At 42.9% G+C, this 18001-nt stretch overlaps 1 protein-coding gene across 1 annotated transcript in view; it reads right to left on the reverse strand.

The window, feature by feature from the left end:
* The window catches only part of ABCC2 (ATP binding cassette subfamily C member 2), a 65910-nt gene extending 50446 nt beyond the window's left edge, over window positions 1–15464 (reverse strand). Inside the window, exons 1-2 of the mRNA XM_037064183.1 lie at window positions 15288–15464; window positions 13368–13541 (exon numbers count right to left, since the gene is read on the reverse strand). Of these exons, the coding sequence (XP_036920078.1) occupies window positions 13368–13541; window positions 15288–15320 (207 nt within the window). The 5' untranslated portion in view covers window positions 15321–15464. The remainder of the gene's footprint in view (window positions 1–13367; window positions 13542–15287) is intronic.
* Window positions 15465–18001: the final 2537 nt, after the last annotated feature.

An 18001-nucleotide genomic window follows, 5' to 3' on the forward strand; every position in this document is an offset into this window, starting at 1 on the left:
ACTTCTAGGAATCTATTCTGAGAGAGTAACCTGAATTGAAGGCAAATATTTATGCACAAGAATGTTAACTAGAGTCTCATTTTTTAATGATGAAAAACTTATAAAACCTGTAATCACCCAAAAACAATAGTGGAGAGGTTTGTTGGGAGGACTTAATGCTGTAAAAGTTGTTAAAATAAGTTACAGTATACTGATGTGATTAACAATTTTGGTCATCAAAATTATGTTTAAGAATAATGTTAACAGAGGGAAATGCTTTTTATATCATGTGAAGTGAAAAAGTGGACATCAAAATTGCATATACAATGAGTTCAATTATATTTTTAAAACATATAGGGAAAAAGGCAAGAGTTTCCTGTCTAAGATGCCAGGTTTAGGACGTTTATCTCCCATCCTTCCCCAATCCATTGAAATGACAGTGAACTACCCAAGAAAAAATCCACAGTAGCACTGAGAATATGAATGAAGAAAGTTGAGTTCAGTAGACTGTAGGGGACCAGTTTGGTTTGGCCTGGCAGATGTGACTCAGCTCTGTATGGAAAACCTACAGAAGCGAAGTGGTGGGCAGGAGCCAGACCTTCAAACCAAGTTTTCCTATGGGAATCAGGCCTAGAAAATGCATACAGACTGTTATGGCTGGCTCTTGTTAACACTCCATCACCTGGTTTAAAACAACAAATGTGTATTGTCTATCTTCAAGGTAATATCCAAAGCCTGTACAAACTTTCCCAAAGACAGAGCTAATCAGCTCATCACCATTCCCCTCTACATGTTATTTCAATTTCCTTGATTGTACCTAAAATGTAAACAATAATATTCTATGTAATAGATGATAATAAATCTTTCTCTGATGAAAGACTTGAGGAAAACAATAAAAGCCTGTCTAGGCAAGGATCGGGGCGCTCTCCTCTTGAGGGAGTGGCCGAGGCATCCATAGGCCCTCTCCCCTTGAGAGAGTAGTTGTGTCTGTTCCCTTTTTCCACACAGGATTGTTGTCGCCTGTGCATTTATTCTCATTGTCAGCCACAACAGGCAGACTCTGCTGGGCGGAGTCCACCACAGTAGACCAGATGAGTTTCAGAAGACAAAAAGCAAACCTGCCAATAGTTACAGGTAAAAGTAGAGAAAACCATGGCCCAAAGCACACACAAGAAAAGGTAACACTGAAGGGTGGCTGAGATCAAGACTAGCGGCTGCTATGCTTACATCTTCTGCCTTCCCACCAGACTCACTCTCCACTCTTGTTTCTTCAAACCTAGACGGGTAAGTTTGCTGCTTAAAGCCCCAGGTCTGTCTGCATATACAGCCTCTTCCCATAATCCTGTTTCGTCTCAGCTATCTGTTTCCTGTTGGGACCCCAACTGGTAAAGTTGCCTCCTCAAAGCCATTCTCCTCTCCCTAACAAAACTCTGCCTTTTGTAAAATATCTACCCTGCTCGGCTCAGCCATATATTTGGATGGAAGCTGGACCCGTTTCCAACCCCATGAAGTGAAATGAAACCAGTCATGCCGGTCCCATTCCCCTGGCCTGTGACTGCTTAATTCTGGCTGAAGAGAAGTGGGGGACAGACAGTTTGTGGGAACTAGCTCATGGGGGCTTCTGGGAAACATTTTCTTCACCATTCAAAGTAATACATAGATCTTGAGGGTTAAGAACTCTTTACAGCTCAAAAATAAAAAGACACAAATAACCCAGTTAAAAAATGGGCAAAGGATCTATTCAAAGAATCCATTTTTTCCAAAGAAGGTGTACAGCTGGCCAGAAGCATATGAGAAGATGCTCAACATCATTAGTCATTTGGGAAATGCAAATCAAAACCACAATGAGATACTACTTCACGCCTAGGATAGCAACGATCAAAAGGATGGACCATCGCAAGTATTGGTGTGGGTGAGTACAGTCATCCCCCTTATCCTCAGGGGAATACGTTCCAAGACTCTCAGTGGATGCCTAAAATGGCAGATAGTACTGAATGCTATATATACCATGTTTTTTCGTATACACACATAACCTTATGGTCTCTCTTTGGCAGATCTGAACTGCCAGCACCACTACTCTGGCACTTTGGGGCCGTTATGAAGTAAACTAAGCGTTACTCTACACAGCGCTCCAATGCTGAGACAGTCGATCTGATAACCCAGACAGCTACGAAGTGACTAATGGGTGGGTGGTGTATACACATGGAGACTAATGATGATTCCCATGCAGGTGGAGTGGAGCTAGATGGTGAGATTTCATTGCACTGCTCAGAACAGCACGCAATTTAGAACTTCTGAGTTGTTTATTTCTGGAATTTTCCATATTTGGGCCATGGTTGACCACAGGTAACTGAAACCACAGAAAGCAAAGGATAAGTGGGATTCCTGGGTTGGAAACTCATACGTTGCTGGCAGAAATATAAAAGGGTGCAGCCACTTTGGAAAACAGTGTGGCAGTTCCTCAAAATGTAGACTTTCCATAGAATTACCAAATGAATTGGCAATTCTACTCCTAAGGATTATACATACCCAGGAAAACTGAAAACTGGTGTCCACCCCAAAACTTGTACACAAATGTTCCTAACATCATTATTCAAAATGGACAAAAAACAGAAACAACCCCAATGTCCACCAACCAATGAACAGATAAACTAAATAGTGTGTACCCATACAAGGGTGAATCGTTCAGTCATCAAAAGAAATGAAATATTGGACTTCCGCCAAGATGGAGGCATAGGTGGAAACACTGTGCCTTCTCCCACAACCAAGTTTGAATACAACAAAGGTTTGGAGAAACAAAGACTCAACCAAAGGACAGAAAATTGAATTCTACAGAAGTCCGACTACATCTAACCGTTCAACGGGACGGTAAGAGGGGCGGAGCCAGCAGTGAGCAGGGTCGGGCAGGACATGGCCCCTGACCCAGGCACGCAGGCAGCCCGGAACCAGTTGGGGTGCGGGGCAGACCGCGGGCGCATATTCGCGCACAGTGAGACAGACCACGCAGGCCCCAGGGGGCGAGGGCTGACGGCGGTGGCACACTCGCATGCAGTGGGACGAAAGGCGTGGGCCCGGTGACGGCAGCAACTGTGGCACCAGTGAGGGCGGTGGCGGCAGGCGGCAGACGGGTCGCCAGAGTCCCTCTTTGACCCCGCCCCCACATACAGGGTCACAACCCAGCGACTTAGTTGCCCTGCAATACCAGTGAGAGCCATTGTCCCTCTTTGAGCCCGCCCCCACATACAGTGTCACAACCCAGCGACTTAGTTGCCCTGTTCTAGTGAACACTTTAGGGCTCTGATCCTGCTATGGAACAGGCACGAACAACCCGAAAGATGGCACAAGAGGAACTCAAAGTCCCAGAGCCAATAACTCTCAGCGACCAAGAAATTGCCAGCCTCTCAGAAGCACAATTCAGGACACTATTTATCAGGATGCTCACAGAACTGGTAGATTATAGTCACAAATTAGAGGAACAAAGTCACAAATTAGAGGAACATATGAAGGCTAAACTAATTGAAATGAAGGGAGATGCACAGGAAACCAATAGTGATGGAAAGGAAACTGGGACTCAAATCAATGGAATGGACCAGAAGGAAGAACAAAACATCCCACCAGAAAGGAATGAAGAAATGAGAATTCAAAAAAATGAGGAGAGGCTTAGGAACCTCCAGGACATCTTTAAACGTTCCAACATCCGGATTATAGGGGTACCAGAAGGGGGAAAGAAACAGCCACGAGTGGAAAACGTATTTGAACAAATAATAAAGGAGAACTTCCCCAGTCTGGCAAAGGAAATAGACTTCCAGGAAATCCAGGAAGCTCAGAGAGTGCCAAAGAAGTTGGACCCAAGAAGGAACACACCAAGGCACATCATAATTACATTAGCCAAGACCAAAATGAAGGAGAGAATCCTAGAAGCAGCAAGGGATAAGGGGACAGTCACCTACAAAGGAGTACCCATCAGACTGTCAGCGGATTTCTCAAAAGAGACCTTACAGGCAAGAAGGGGCTGGAAAGAAGTATTCCAAGTCATGAAATCCAAAGACCTACAGCCAAGATTGCTTTATCCAGCAAAACTTTCATTTAGAATGGAAGGACAGATAAAGTGCTTCTCAGATAAGGTCAAGTTCAAGGAGTTCATCAGCACCAAGCCCTTATTATATGAAATGCTAAAGGGACTTATATAAGAAAAAGAAGATGAAAAATATTAACAGTGAAAGGACAGCAAACACACAGTTATTAACAACCACACCTAAAACAAAAGCAAACTAAGAGGACAGCTAGATCAGGAGTGGAACCATAGAAATGAAGAACACATGGAGGGTTAGAAACAGGGGGGTGGGAGGGGGAGAAGGGGGGAGAGGGCACAGAAAATAGCATAGAGGGTAGGTAGAAAATAGATAGGGGGGAGGGCGAGAATAGTGGGGGAAATACAGAATCCAAAGAAGTTGAGACATGTGGTTATAAACTAAGGGGGGGGAATGGTGGGGGAGGGAGTGTGCGGGTGGAGGGGAATGAAGGGGGGGAATAGAACAACTGTAATGGTATAATCAATAAAATATATTTAAAAAAAGAAATGAAATATTGATACAGGCTACAACCTGGATGAGCCTTAAAAACATAATGGTAAGTGAAAACAGCCAGACACAAAGGCCACATTTAATTTGTATATGAAGTAAGCATACTAGGCGTAGAGACCAGAAGCAGATTTGCGGTTCCCAGGGGATAGGGAAGTAGGGAAGGAGAAGTGACCATTTAACAGGCACAGGATTCCCATTCAGGGCATGAGAAAGTCCTGGGAGTGGATAGTGGTGATGACATTATGAATGCATTTAATGCTGCTGAATTGCATACTTTAAAATGGTTAATTTTATCTTACGTGTATTCTACTACAATAAAAAATAACTTTAAAAAATACTGATTCATGCTACAACATGTATAAACATTGAAAAGCCATATGCTAAGTGAAACAAGTGAGACACTAAGGGTTACATATTGCATAATTCCAAGTCTATGACATGCCCTAGGCAAATTCATGGAGGTAGAAAGTAGATTTAGAGTTGCCAGGGACAGGAGTGGGGAGGGGAATAGTGTGTTACTGCTTAATAGGCACTTTCATTTTGGAGTGAGGGAAATATTCTGGGATTAGTGATAATAGTGACTATCCTAAAAGCCACTGAATTATACACTTTAAACAGCTGACTTTTATGGTATGTGAATTATATCTCAGTAAAGCTATTTTTAAAAGTGATACATAAGCACACCTAGCAGCCTCTTTATCTACCTCTGGACATTGACATAAGGGTGTAATGCCCGAAGCTGCTGCAACCATCTTGCAATCATATACCAGCTTGATAATTGGCTTGATGTGCTGAGGTCGTCAAAAAAAAAAAAGATTAAAACAATCAGCTACCTGTTGATGTTGCTGGGTGGCTATGTTAACACATCCTGGACTTGCACTACCTCTGGACTGTTTATTATATAAGATAATAAATTCTTTATTGTTTAAAGCAATAGGTATGCCTTGTAGGTGAGAGGGTCTCAGCAGATAGAAATCTATTAGCTGTAGTCAGTCCTGGAGGTGAGTAAGAATAGGAAATGCAAACTGACAACAATTATATTTACCATCACCACCCCCCAAAAGTCTAAAACAAAAGTACTCTCTAAATAAATTGAATTCTTTCCCTGAAAAAGGCCCAGTGGGTGGTGTGGATAAATGGTGCCCCAGAGTAACTTCATCCAGAGTAAATCCATTTGGCACAAGTAGGCACAGAGAGGCATAGCCCAGGACCCTGCTCTTGGGGGAAGCCCAGAAGTCCAGACAGTCATCTGGGACTCGGAGCTCACGGGCAGCCCTCCCGTCGACAAGCAGACTTATACAACGGCAGAGGGACCTTCTCCAGCCACACATACTCATTAACAGGTAAGCATATTTAGAAAACAGAACACTAATAACCACCAGAAAGTTGAGAAAAAACAATACTATCAAAGAAGATAACCAGTCTAATTAACCTGAACAACTGATTCTGGGAAGAAACAAACTATTAACTGAACAGAGAAGAAACTATAAGTATTTTAAAATTAATGTCCTATGGGAGATTTGAGAAGATATTGCATCTGTTCATAGATTGCTGGGATTTTTAAAGGTTTATTCAAAACTTAAGAAGAATTCTTAGAAGTCAAATCTGTGATAATTAAATAAAAGCTCTTTAGGATGACAGGAGGAGAAAAATGGAGAAATCTTTCAGAACATAGGGGAAAAGATTTGAGAAGAAGGACCAATTCAGAGTCCAATACCCACCTAAAAGAAGTTTAGATGGAGAAACAGAATTCCAAAATTAGAGGGAAGAAAATGAAAGGAGTAACATATAAAAATTTCTCAGAGGTAAGAGAGACATGGGCCCTTAGGAAGAGAGTGTAGAACACACTGAATAAAAAGGGACCCATGTAAACAGGCTGTAAACAGACTGTAAAATTTCAGGACATCAAGAATAAGTAGAAGAAAAGTTTCTAGAGAGGATAAGGAATGAGAAAAATCCTAGTTCGGTAGCTCAGGATTCTGGGAAACAACATAGGGACATCTTCAGAGATTAAAAACAAAAATATTTTTTTGAGCCTAGCATTTCATATTCAGATGGATGTTTTCAGAAAGTGAGTCTTTGGAGACTTTCTTCACTGTTGTGCTTCCTGAAATTTTTAGTGAAGGACGTTCTCCAGATCCAAGAAATGTGAGGGCACTAATTCCATCATTTACACAAAGAGGCATCAGGATGTAGAGTCTGAAATTGATGGCAGATTGGTTTTAGGTGTAAAGGCAACCACCAGAAGGGTTGAACATGACTGTAGAGAATTGAAAGACCAAGAGGGAGAGGAAGAGAGAAAAAGGAGGCTCGGAGATGGGTCAATGAAAGCAGCAGTAGATTTTTAAAATTAATAGATCAAGAAATACAGGTATAAATACATTATTTGCAAATGTGGAGGTAGCCATCAAAATAATTTTAAATGGCAGCCTGGACAATGGGACTTGGGAGGTGCTAGGTTGAGAGACTTTTTCTTTTTTTTTAAAGATTTTATTTATTTATTTATCTTTAGAGGGGAAGGAGAGAGGGAGAGAAACATCAATATATGGTTGCCTTTCATGCGTCCCCTGCTGGGAACTGACCTGCAACCCAGGCATGTGCCCTGACTGGGAATGAGACTTTTTCTTTTAAGAGAATAGAAGGGAACATACCAAAAGGTTAATAAGAGTATATCAGAGTAACACAATTATCAACAGATTTAATTTTCTTCCTATTTCCCAAACGGTCTACAATAACCTGGCATTATTTTTATAACTAGAAATATATACACACTGTGTTTACATAGGATTAGGGGTATCTTGTGGTTAATAATTATCAAGTTCTTATCAGTGTTTGCCCTTGATCTCTGATTTATTGGAAGAATTTCAAGTGCCCATGTGGTATACTAAACTCAACTTCCTAAGGAGATAAATCACACTGGTATTAAAAAAGAAAGGAGCCCTGGCTGGGATAGCTCAGTGGACTGAGCTCCAGCTGCAAACCAAAGGGTCACAGTTCGGTTCCCAGTTAGAGCACATGCCTGGGTTGCGGGCCCGGTCACCAGTGGGGGCCACATGAGAGGCAACCACACATTGATGTTTCTCTCCCTCTCTTTCTCCTTCTCTTCCTCTCTCTCTAAAAATAAAAATAAAAAAGAGAAATAAAATATTTTTTTTTAAAAAAGAAAGGAGTGGTTTGGCCATATTTAATACCACTCCATCTCTCACAGTCCTCCTTTCACTTGCACTTTCTGCATGACAAGGCTCTGGTTGAATCTTCCACCCACTGCAGAGCGTTGACTTCCACCCCTTCCCTGGCAGATAAATGTTTCAGGGATCCCCAACAGTCCATTCTATTGTCAGTTATTATTATTAGAAATTTTTTTTGTATACTAGCCAAAGCCTACCCCCCTAGAACAACCTCCACCCATTTATCTTGATCTTGCTCTCTGAAACTTTTCAGAACTAGTTAGGCAATCTTCTGTGTTATACTTCTGCAAATATTTGAAGGTGATTCCCACGTTTCACTGGCTAGACATCACGTTCATTTGTGCTGCACGTTTTCCTCAGCACTGCTACATCCTCCAGAACCAGATTCCTCTTCTGTTCCCCCAGACTATGAGCTCATCCACTCATTCATTCATTTATTCATTCATTCACTCATTTTGTAATTCAATACATTCAGTTATCTACTGTACATCAGGTCCTTTCAGTAGGGATGCACTTTTTTTTTTTTAATTCAGAGAGAGGGAAGAGAGAAAGAGAACATCCATGTGAGGAAGAAACATCAGTTGGTTGCTTCCCACATGTGCCCAGATCGGGAATAGAACCCATAGCTTTTCAGTTACCAGATGACACTCCAACAGACTGGGCCGCACTGGCCAAGTCAGGATGCACCTTTAAACAAAGAGATTTGCAGAGTCTCTCACCAGCTTGGTCAACCAAACGGACCAAGTTCAGATGAGGGGAACACTGCATTAGTAATTAAACAAGAGTGGCAGTAACAACTGTTCAGGAGAGTGAGCGCAAACAGCCCACAGGCAGGTAGAAGAGGAAGCAGAGAAATAAAAAAAAAACAATCCGGTTGAGGAGTTAAGAAGAAAGTTCTTGTGTAAAGGTGTAGTTTTGCTTTGTGGGGAATTACACTTCTGACTTTTTCAGAAAAGAGACTATTTTTATTTTTTAAGAGAAAGCTAATCTGTGTTTGTCACTCTCATGGTAGAAGGCAAAAAAGTAAAGTGTAAATTATAAATGGAGCTCCTGAGAGTTTGAGCAAGGGTGAGTGGATTATTCTCTATGGAAAAAAAAAACTAATACATTGCTTTTTTTCCCATATAGATTTGTGTTTATGAAAGTTAAACAAACTGTAATATGTTTATACAGTGGACTATTATCCAGTCTTAAAAAGGAATGAAGTACTGCCCTGGCCAAGTGACTCAGTTGATTCGAGTGTCGTCCCATACAGCAAAAGATTATGTGTTCAATTCCAGGTCAGGACCATACCTAGGTTCCATTTCTGGTTGGGGTGCATGTAGGAGGCAACCAATCAATGTTTGTCTCTCACAGCGATGTTTCTCTCTTTCCCTTCCTCTCTCTCTAAAATCAATAAACATGTCCTTGGGTGAGGATTTAAAAAAAACACAAAGGAGCCTTGACCAGTGTGGCTCAGTCGGTTGGGCATCATCCTGCAAAGTGAAAGGTGGCTGGTTCTATTCCCAGTCAGAGGCACATGCCTGGGGTGCAGGTTCATCTCTGGTCAGGGCACATAGAAGAGGCAACTGATCAATGTTTGTCTCTTACATCAATGTTTCTCTCCCTCTCCTCCTTCCCTTCCCCTCTCTCTAAAAATAAATAACTAAAACATTTTAAAAAATGAATGAAGTCCTGATAAATATTACAAGATAGATGAACCTTGAAAGCCTTATGCTAAGTGAAAGAAGCCAATCATAAAAGACCACATATGATTCCACTCATATGAAAAGTCTAGAATAGGGAAACTATAGAGACAGAAAGTAGATTAATGGCTACTCAGAGCTAAGGGGGACGAGGAGATAACAGATTTCTTTATGAGGGAATGAAAGTGTTCTAAAATAGACTGGGGTGGTAGTTGCTCCTATCTGTAAATATACTTTAAAAAGTAGAATTGTTTTTAAATGGGATAATTGTATGGTAACGAATGACATCTCAAGAAAATTGTTTTTTAGAAGTTAACTAATAACTGTGATTATAATGGGACACTGATCTACTCACTACCCAGGCTTTTCCTAGACACTGCATAGAAGTGTCTTTTCCTAGACAGACTTTTCCTGACTGACTGTATAGAAGAAGAAGAGGGTGTACCTTTTAGACAAGTTCAACAGTCCACTATGGAGTCAGTCAGCCATGACAGTTGTGTAGAGTGCTATGTCAAGACTGAAGTAACGGGGGACTTCCGCCAAGATGGAGGCATAGGTGGAAACACTGTGCCTTCTCCCACAACCAAGTTTGAATACAGCAAAGGTTTGGAGAAACAAAGACACAGCCAAAGGACAGAAAATTGAATTCTACGGAAGTCTGACTACATCTAACCGTTCAACGGGGACGGTAAGAGGGGAGGAGCCAGCAGCGAGCAGGGTCGGGCAGGACAGTTCCCCCGACCTAGGCGCGCAGGCAGCCCGGAACCAGTTGGAGTGCAGGGCAGACTGACCGCGGTCACACATTTGCGCACAGTGAGACGGACCACGCAGGCCCCAGGGGGCGAGGGCTGACGGTGGTGGCACACTCGCGTGCAGTGGGACGAAATGCGTGGGCCCAGTGATGGCAGCAGCTGTGGCACCGGTGAGGGTCGAGGCAGCAGGCGGCAGACGGGACGCCATAGTTCCTCTTTGACCCCGCCCCCACATATAGCGTCACAACCCAGTGACTTAGTTGCCCTGTGCTAGTGAACACCTTAGGGCTCCGATCATGCTATGGAACAGGCACGAACAGCCCAAAAGATGGTGCAAGAAGAACTCAAAGTCCCAGAGCCAATAACTCTCAGCGACCAAGAAATTGCCAGCCTCTCAGAAGCACAATTCAAGACACTGTTTATCAGGATGCTAACAGAACTGGTTGATTATAGTCATAAATTAGAGGACCGTATGAAGGCTAAACTAATTGAAATGAAGGGAGATGTCCAGGAATCCAATAGCGATGGAAAGGAAACTGGGACTCAAATAAATGGAATGGACCAGAAGGAAGAACAAAACATCCCAACAGAAAGGAATGAAGAAATGAGAATTCAAAAAAAATGAGGAGAGGCTTAGGAACCTCCAGGACATCTTTAAATGTTCCAACATCCGGATTATAGGGGTACCAGAAGGGGGAAAGAAACAGCCACGAGTGGAACACTTATTTGAACAAATAATAAAGGAGAACTTCCCCAGTCCTTTGCCAACTTCCCCAGTCTGGCAAAGGAAATAGACTTCCAGGAAATCCAGGAAGCTCAGAGAGTGCCAAAGAAGTTGGACCCAAGAAGGAACACACCAAGGCACATCATCATTACATTAGCCAAGACCAAAATGAAGGAGAGAATCCTAGAAGCAGCAAGGGATAAGGGGACAGTCACCTACAAAGGAGTACCCATCAGACTGTCAGCAGATTTCTCAAAAGAGACCTTACAGGCAAGAAGGGGCTGGAAAGAAGTATTCCAAGTCATGAAATACAAAGACCTACAGCCAAGATTGCTTTATCCAGCAAAACTTTCATTTAGAATGGAAGGACAGATAAAGTGCTTCTCAGATAAGGTCAAGTTCAAGGAGTTCATCAGCACCAAGCCCTTATTATATGAAATGCTAAAGGGACTTATATAAGAAAGAGATGATGAAAAATATCAACAGTGAAAGGACAGCAAATTCACAGTTATTAACAACCACACCTAAAACAAAAGCAAACTAAGAGGACAGCTAGATCAGGAGTGGAACCATAGAAATGAAGAACACATGGAGGGTTAGCAACAGGGGAGTGGGAGGAGGAGAAGGGGGGAGAAGGCACAGAAAATAGCATAGAGGGTAGGTAAAAAATAGATAGGGGGAGGGCAAGAATAGTGGGGGAAATATAGAATCTAAAGAACTTGAGACACGTGGTTATAAACTAAGGGGGGGAGAATGGTGGGGGAGGGGGTGTGCGGGTGGAGGGGAATGAAGGGGGGGAATAGAACAACTGTAATGGTATAATCAATAAAATATATTTTTAAAAAAAGACTGAAGTAATGGGGTGTAACAGAAACATTCTTAGCAGGGGCCCAGAATGCCCCAGACCACGAGTCTGGACAGTTGAGTAAGGACCCTATCTGCACACTGATATGAGTGGGACCTCTGCCCATGGTGGCTATAAGAACTCAGAGCTCCCACCACCCCACAAACAATGGAACTTGGCTGTGCCACAGGTCCTGCCCAGAGCCCGACCAGAGTTCAACTCCACCAGATGTGTGTTGCCATTGCAGCCACTTGGCTTGAGATAGATGCCTACCTCTCTATCTGCAGACACCACCAGTGACAGGGGCTTCATGCTAGGTGGGCATTCTGCTCATGTTTAACTCATAAGCTCCCCCTCTCTGTGTGCAATGTTCACGTGACTTTATTGGCTTATTAGGGAGGTCTCACCTAATAAACCCAGCATTGTGGAAAGACACAAATATGTCGGAGTGACTCATTTTGGGTTGCTCCCTGGCTTACACAGTGACTCTGACCAAAACCTCTGACTCATTCCCAAATGCAATGTTCAGAGTCTAAAACATTCTTGTCTCAACACCTATTTCTAGAGTGCATGTAATACCAACATTCAACAGTGCCTACTAAGTGCTAGACCCTGTGCTCTGCACTCTGGTCAACAGGGCAGACAATGACCGTGCCCCCAGCTCTCAGACAGGGTTCTCTCCCCATTCAGAGCCCTACAAAACCCCCACCAGCCCCGTCTCAGTGTGTCGATGCAAATCCCTCTTCCTTTGGGCAAGTTCCCTTCTGAGTGCAGGTAGCCTGAGGTCATTGATGTGTGTGCTCACAGAACTCCGAATCTAACTTCCCTTTCTAAAGCCCTGGGTAAAGATCAGATGGGTGGGGGCCGTGGGGGGCACCTAGTGAAAAGAAGCAGATGGTTAACCTTCCGAGGTAGCAACTTCAAATGAGGGTCTTTCATCTCCCACAAGACTCTACATGAACAAGTGCAGCTGGCTGAAGGGGACCACCCCTCATTCCTCCTGGGCTCTCTCCTGTGGGCCCTGCTCTTCCCATTGTGTCCTTACTGAGGCATGTCACTGAGCACACACCCTTCCTCCCTCTACTGTGAGTGATCAGCTAGACTTCTGGAAGACTGTGGGAGAATGAAAGCTGCATTTCAGACCCTAGTTTGGAGAGGCTACCGGTGATGGTTGGATCACCTGAACAGTGAAGAGGGCACACTACATAGTTCATTTTCACCTCATGGCCGGTGCCAACTGATTTACAGTCTCCTGATATATTGAAACAGCTTAGAGGTAGGAAAACCAGTGTTAGCTTCTCAAATACTGAAAAGGCAATACCTGTGTATTTGACGGATTGAGTGCCCATTACTGGTGTTGAGGGTGTCCACTATCCATAAGATTTCTGAGTCATTTTTCTTTTGCAAAAATCAAAGTCACCTTAAGTAGGAAATATAGCAAGGGACCAGAGAAGCATAGGGCAGGCGGAGGAGAGACACTCAGAACATGGCTCTACCTGAGACCACAGCCTCTGGAAAAGCAGGTTAAAGACAGAGAAGACACTTTCACCACCTGGAAGATGTCTCTATGGTGCACCACAGAATCAGTCAGAAAACAGTGAGGTTTCCATACCTGCTTAGCAAGGTAGAGCTTGGTTACAGGAGATTTCTCGGTCTTGGATCTGTACACATGGAGAAGCTGCCAAGGGGCCAGGAGCCAAAGGAAGCCCAAGGGAATCCAGACCAGAACAGTTTGTTCAAAACAAATCGGCAGGTCCGCCTCCGGGCTATCCAGCAGTGAGGAATTCTGGGGGACCAGAATGTGATGATTGTTGGTTACAAGTTTTTGAAAACAGAAGACCAGCCATAGCCCATATCCTCCACACCCAACACATTTCAAAACAATTTTAAATCAGTTCTATATCTATATCCAGCCTGACCCTTTAGTTAGCTATATTTTTCTATTCATTTCCATTGATATAAACTGATCATTTAATGACATCTAGTGACTTTTTGACCAATTCAACCTCTAAAGACCTTTTCTTCCTGCGATTCTAAGCGAATCTCCCCACCAGTTGTTCTGACTAAACTTCACCACTGTGTTTGCCAAGTTGTGGGAAGAAGAGGGACGGTTCCCTAATCCACAGAGGAGAATAGTTCCTTGGGATGTAAAAACTTCTTATTCTAGTTTTTAGCACTGAATGAACTTGCTGGCAGACATTCAGACATTCAGGCAGCCCTGACCGGGTGGTTCAGTTGATTGGAGCATCATCCCGCACGCCAAAATTTTGTGGGTTTGATCCCTGCTCAGGGCACATGTTTCTCTCTCACATCCACGTTTCTCTCTCTCTCTCTCTCTCTAATCAATAAGCATATCCAGTGAGGATAAATAAGAGGGCAGGAGGTATGCTTAGTCATACTACGGCATTTAGACTGCAAAGGGCTATGTCCGAACCCAAGGGGGCCTTCAGCACAGAAGTGGCAATGACGCTAATGGACAAAAGGTTCATTCCCAGCAGGTTCTGTACCAGTCTGCCCTCTGCAATAAGAAGAAGGGCCTTGTGAGTTGAGGTGGGGGCACTAGTTTTTATATCAGAGTCATGTGAGGGTAGATTGTTTTCTCCTAATAAACATCTTTGAATTGTTTTTTTATGACTGGACAGACTCTTTAAAGAAAAGGTTGAGGTGCTCTGATTGAGATGATCTGCCAGGTAGTTGTCAGAGAATTCTCAGGGGTTGGCCTGTTAAGCTCTATCTTCCCGGGGTACATGTTTCCTGGCTCTGAGGGACTTGGGGCCCAGGGTCTTTCTAAGATTGGGAAGTGCTGCCTACGTGCTCTGCTTTCTCAGTCCTGCTCCTCTTAACTCTCCATGAGGTTACCCAACTTCAGAATTAAGACTTCTCCCCTAAGATATTTAAACTATTTAGCAACCTGGGTAATTCTGATGCTGATGCTAAGAGTTTGTAGACCACACTTTCACAGGATCACTAAATGCAAGGTCCCTTCTCATTCTCTCCCAATAAACCGTTTGATTTTGTCTCAGTGCTCGTGATGCCCACTGTGCATCCCTGGACGCACCTTCCAGTCCATATCACTGACTGCCAGCTCCTCTAGAACAAAGCACTACCACTTCAGCACTAACCCGTCTCAGTAGGGCTCACTCACGGGCCTTCTCTTCTTCCTCCTACCCCACACATTACTCAGTGCTCACTCCTAGCATGAATGAAATTGGAAGCCATCCCCCTATTTCTCTTTAGAGAGGTAATTTTGTAGATAGCTTGTCCAAGAAAAGAGTCGGGGTACAATAAATATGTGCTATAAAATAAAAACACTACTTCTCCCGTATAGAATGGCTTCTGCAGATATTATGACATTCTTTTATTTAAAACACACCCTGAGCTTTACCATGAAGGGAGAAGGAGAGAGAGAGAGAGAGAGAGAGATGCTTTAGAGCAATGGCATATGTAACTTCTCTCGTTCTTATTAGTGGCTCCTCTAGGCTAATCTACCACTTGTTCTGAGTCTGAGAAGAAGATAAGTATAATTTCTCACCCAAAAAGTAGAGTTGCAGAACTTCTCCAGCATGATTCCTGGAGGTCTCCTGAAATGCAGACTCCTGTATGACTGTTGTTTCTTGTTGACTCCTTTCCTCAGAGAAGGTGGAAGATGAGTAGTGGTGTGTTACCTCCCATTCTGAGGTTCAGTTAAAGTCAGGTCTCTTGACCTTTAATCTCAACAATTTAATCGTTAACCTTGCTGAAAGGTGTGTTTACACGATCCCAGTGGATAGACATGTGACTGAGGATACCAGGAAGAAGTCCATTCATCAGGTCCCCAAGGGCCCGGAGCCTGTCTGGGTGTGGGCATATCTGAAAGGAACAACTGGAAGATGGCAGCAGAGCTGATTGACAGGTCAGGGGTGGAGAAGCCTTTCCTTCTGCTGAGGACACAAGATCTAAAGGGAGAAGCCTCCATGGAGGGGTGTGCACCCCTAAACGTGCAGTTTCACCTCTGTTTAAGGCCTTGGTGTTCACAGATATGGGACATATCCTAGAACACAGAACTTAAAATATGGTTGAAAGCAGTGTAAACTTTGCAAAACTGAGGTTATGAAAGAGCATATTCAGTGTGAACCTACACATGTACAATTTATATATTTATGCACAAAACATTAACCTTAGCTGTAGAATTGTAGGTAATTTTTAATTTCCTTTTTACTTGTCTGTATTTTCTGGGCTTTTCACAATTATCAGGTATTATTTATGTAATAATATTTTTAAAGCAATTTTTTGGGTTTCATGGTAAAAAACATGATGCAAAATTTACACCATTTCTTTTTTTTTCAAGATTTTATTTCTTTAGAGGGGAAGGGAAGAAGAGAAGGGAGAGGGAGATCAATGTATCAATGTATGGTCGCCTCTCATGGGTCCCCTTCTGTGAACTGGTCTGCAACCCAGGCATGTGTCCTGACTGGGAATCGAACCGCAATCCTTTGGTTCGCAGGCCTGCGCTCAATCCACTGAGCTACACCAGCCAGGGCTACACCATTTCTAAGTGTACAGTTCAGTAGTGCTAAATATACTCTCCCCATTGTATGGCCACTCTCCAGAACTTTCTCATCTTGCAAAACTGAAACCCAGTAATCATTAGACAAGAACTCCTCATTACCCACTTCCTCTAGCAAAGCAAGTGTTCTTTGAAAATTAATTAATCAATCAATCAATTAATTTAATTTTAAAAGGTCATCTAGCCTTCACCAGTGCAGCTTCTAACGACTTTCCAGGTCGTGTGTGGCGCTGACCTAACAGAAGCTAGAAGAGCCTCAGAAGTAGTCAGATGCACCATCCCCGACTCTTCGCCACACTGGTCTTCACAACTGCTGCTGAAATTACTATTGCAATACTGCAAAATGGGACGGAGCAGTCAGGAGAGCTGAGAGAAACCCCCTAGGCACTCTGAGCTTTCACCTACAGAAGACTTAAAAAGGCTGACAGGAAGTCCTCCAATGTAATTTTGACCTTCACAGAGAGTAAGGCAGCCCCCATCATTCTTGGAATTGCCATGGAAAGCAGTGGCAGAAGGGCTGAATGAAATCCCCCAAGAACACAGAAAGCAGGAGGCAGGACTCAGGACAAAGAGAGCTCCACAACTACCCGGAGAATTTTATCAAGATTTTCCTCACCTGAGTCCTACCCCAAGAGAAACAAGTAGCCTGTAGGTGTACCTTGTCCCAGCCTAGATCCCTTTGGTCCACAGTTCACCTTCCCTGGTTCTGGTGAGTGGTGCAGATAGTGACTGAGTTTTTTGGCTCTTACAAGCCAATTCATTTTTCAGATGTGCATTTAGTGAATATTTTTCCCCTCTGGTGTCAGTGATGTGGGATTTTGGTTGTCTGACCATTGGCAGGGATTTCTACCAGGTGGGACCCAATCTGTGGCAGGTGGCAGACAACAGGAAAAATGAATTTGCTAATTTTGTTTATTTCTGTCTGTCTTGAAGATTCTGGTGTTTCCTGGTATTTATGATTTTAAGTTTGAAACATCAGTAGCATGTCCTTCTGATCAGAGATAGGATTTACTGTGTATATTCACTTTGTATGTACCAACGTGAGTTCTTGTAATTCTAAGTGTCAAAGCCTTCTTCTTCCCTCTAAACCTGTGGATTTTTTTCATGTTTACCCTTTAGTTGTCAATATCTGAAAAGTGCAATTCCTGTCCCAGAAATGATGAAAATATACAGTAGGTCTCTATAGGAACTTTTGACTTTAATAAAAGACAATATCTTAGGGGAGCCTTAAAATAGACAGGAACAAAAGCTCTAACACACAGGGGTCAACTTTTTTTGATTAGCATACTAAAGCCGTTCCATGAACTCAAGGAACCTCAAGAAAGACAGAGGCCTGATAGCCCAATTATTTTCTCATATGATTATATTTTATCATTTGTCTATACCCAGTGTATTTGTCCTCTGTAATTAGACAAATTAAATTTAGACAGGAATTTGTTATGTTTACTTTTTGGTTCCTCAAGATGCACAGTGTAATCTACTCTTATGTAGTCAAATGGTCTTCTCATACTTATCACATAAGGTGTGAGTGCATAAATAAAACCTGGATAAAAACCAGGTGCCCAAATGTTTGTTAGGGATTTGCGGTTGTCCTCATAGGTGTTGCCTTCTGACACCATTAAATATCTGAATGGTTAATTATTCAATGGTCATTATCCCAAGTTAATATCCAACTGATGATATTTTCTCCAAAAAGAAAT

This window comes from Sturnira hondurensis, unplaced genomic scaffold (genome assembly GCF_014824575.4).
Source record: "Sturnira hondurensis isolate 20B ecotype Veracruz unplaced genomic scaffold, ASM1482457v3 Scaffold0014854, whole genome shotgun sequence".
NCBI classification, from domain to species: domain Eukaryota; kingdom Metazoa; phylum Chordata; class Mammalia; order Chiroptera; family Phyllostomidae; genus Sturnira; species Sturnira hondurensis.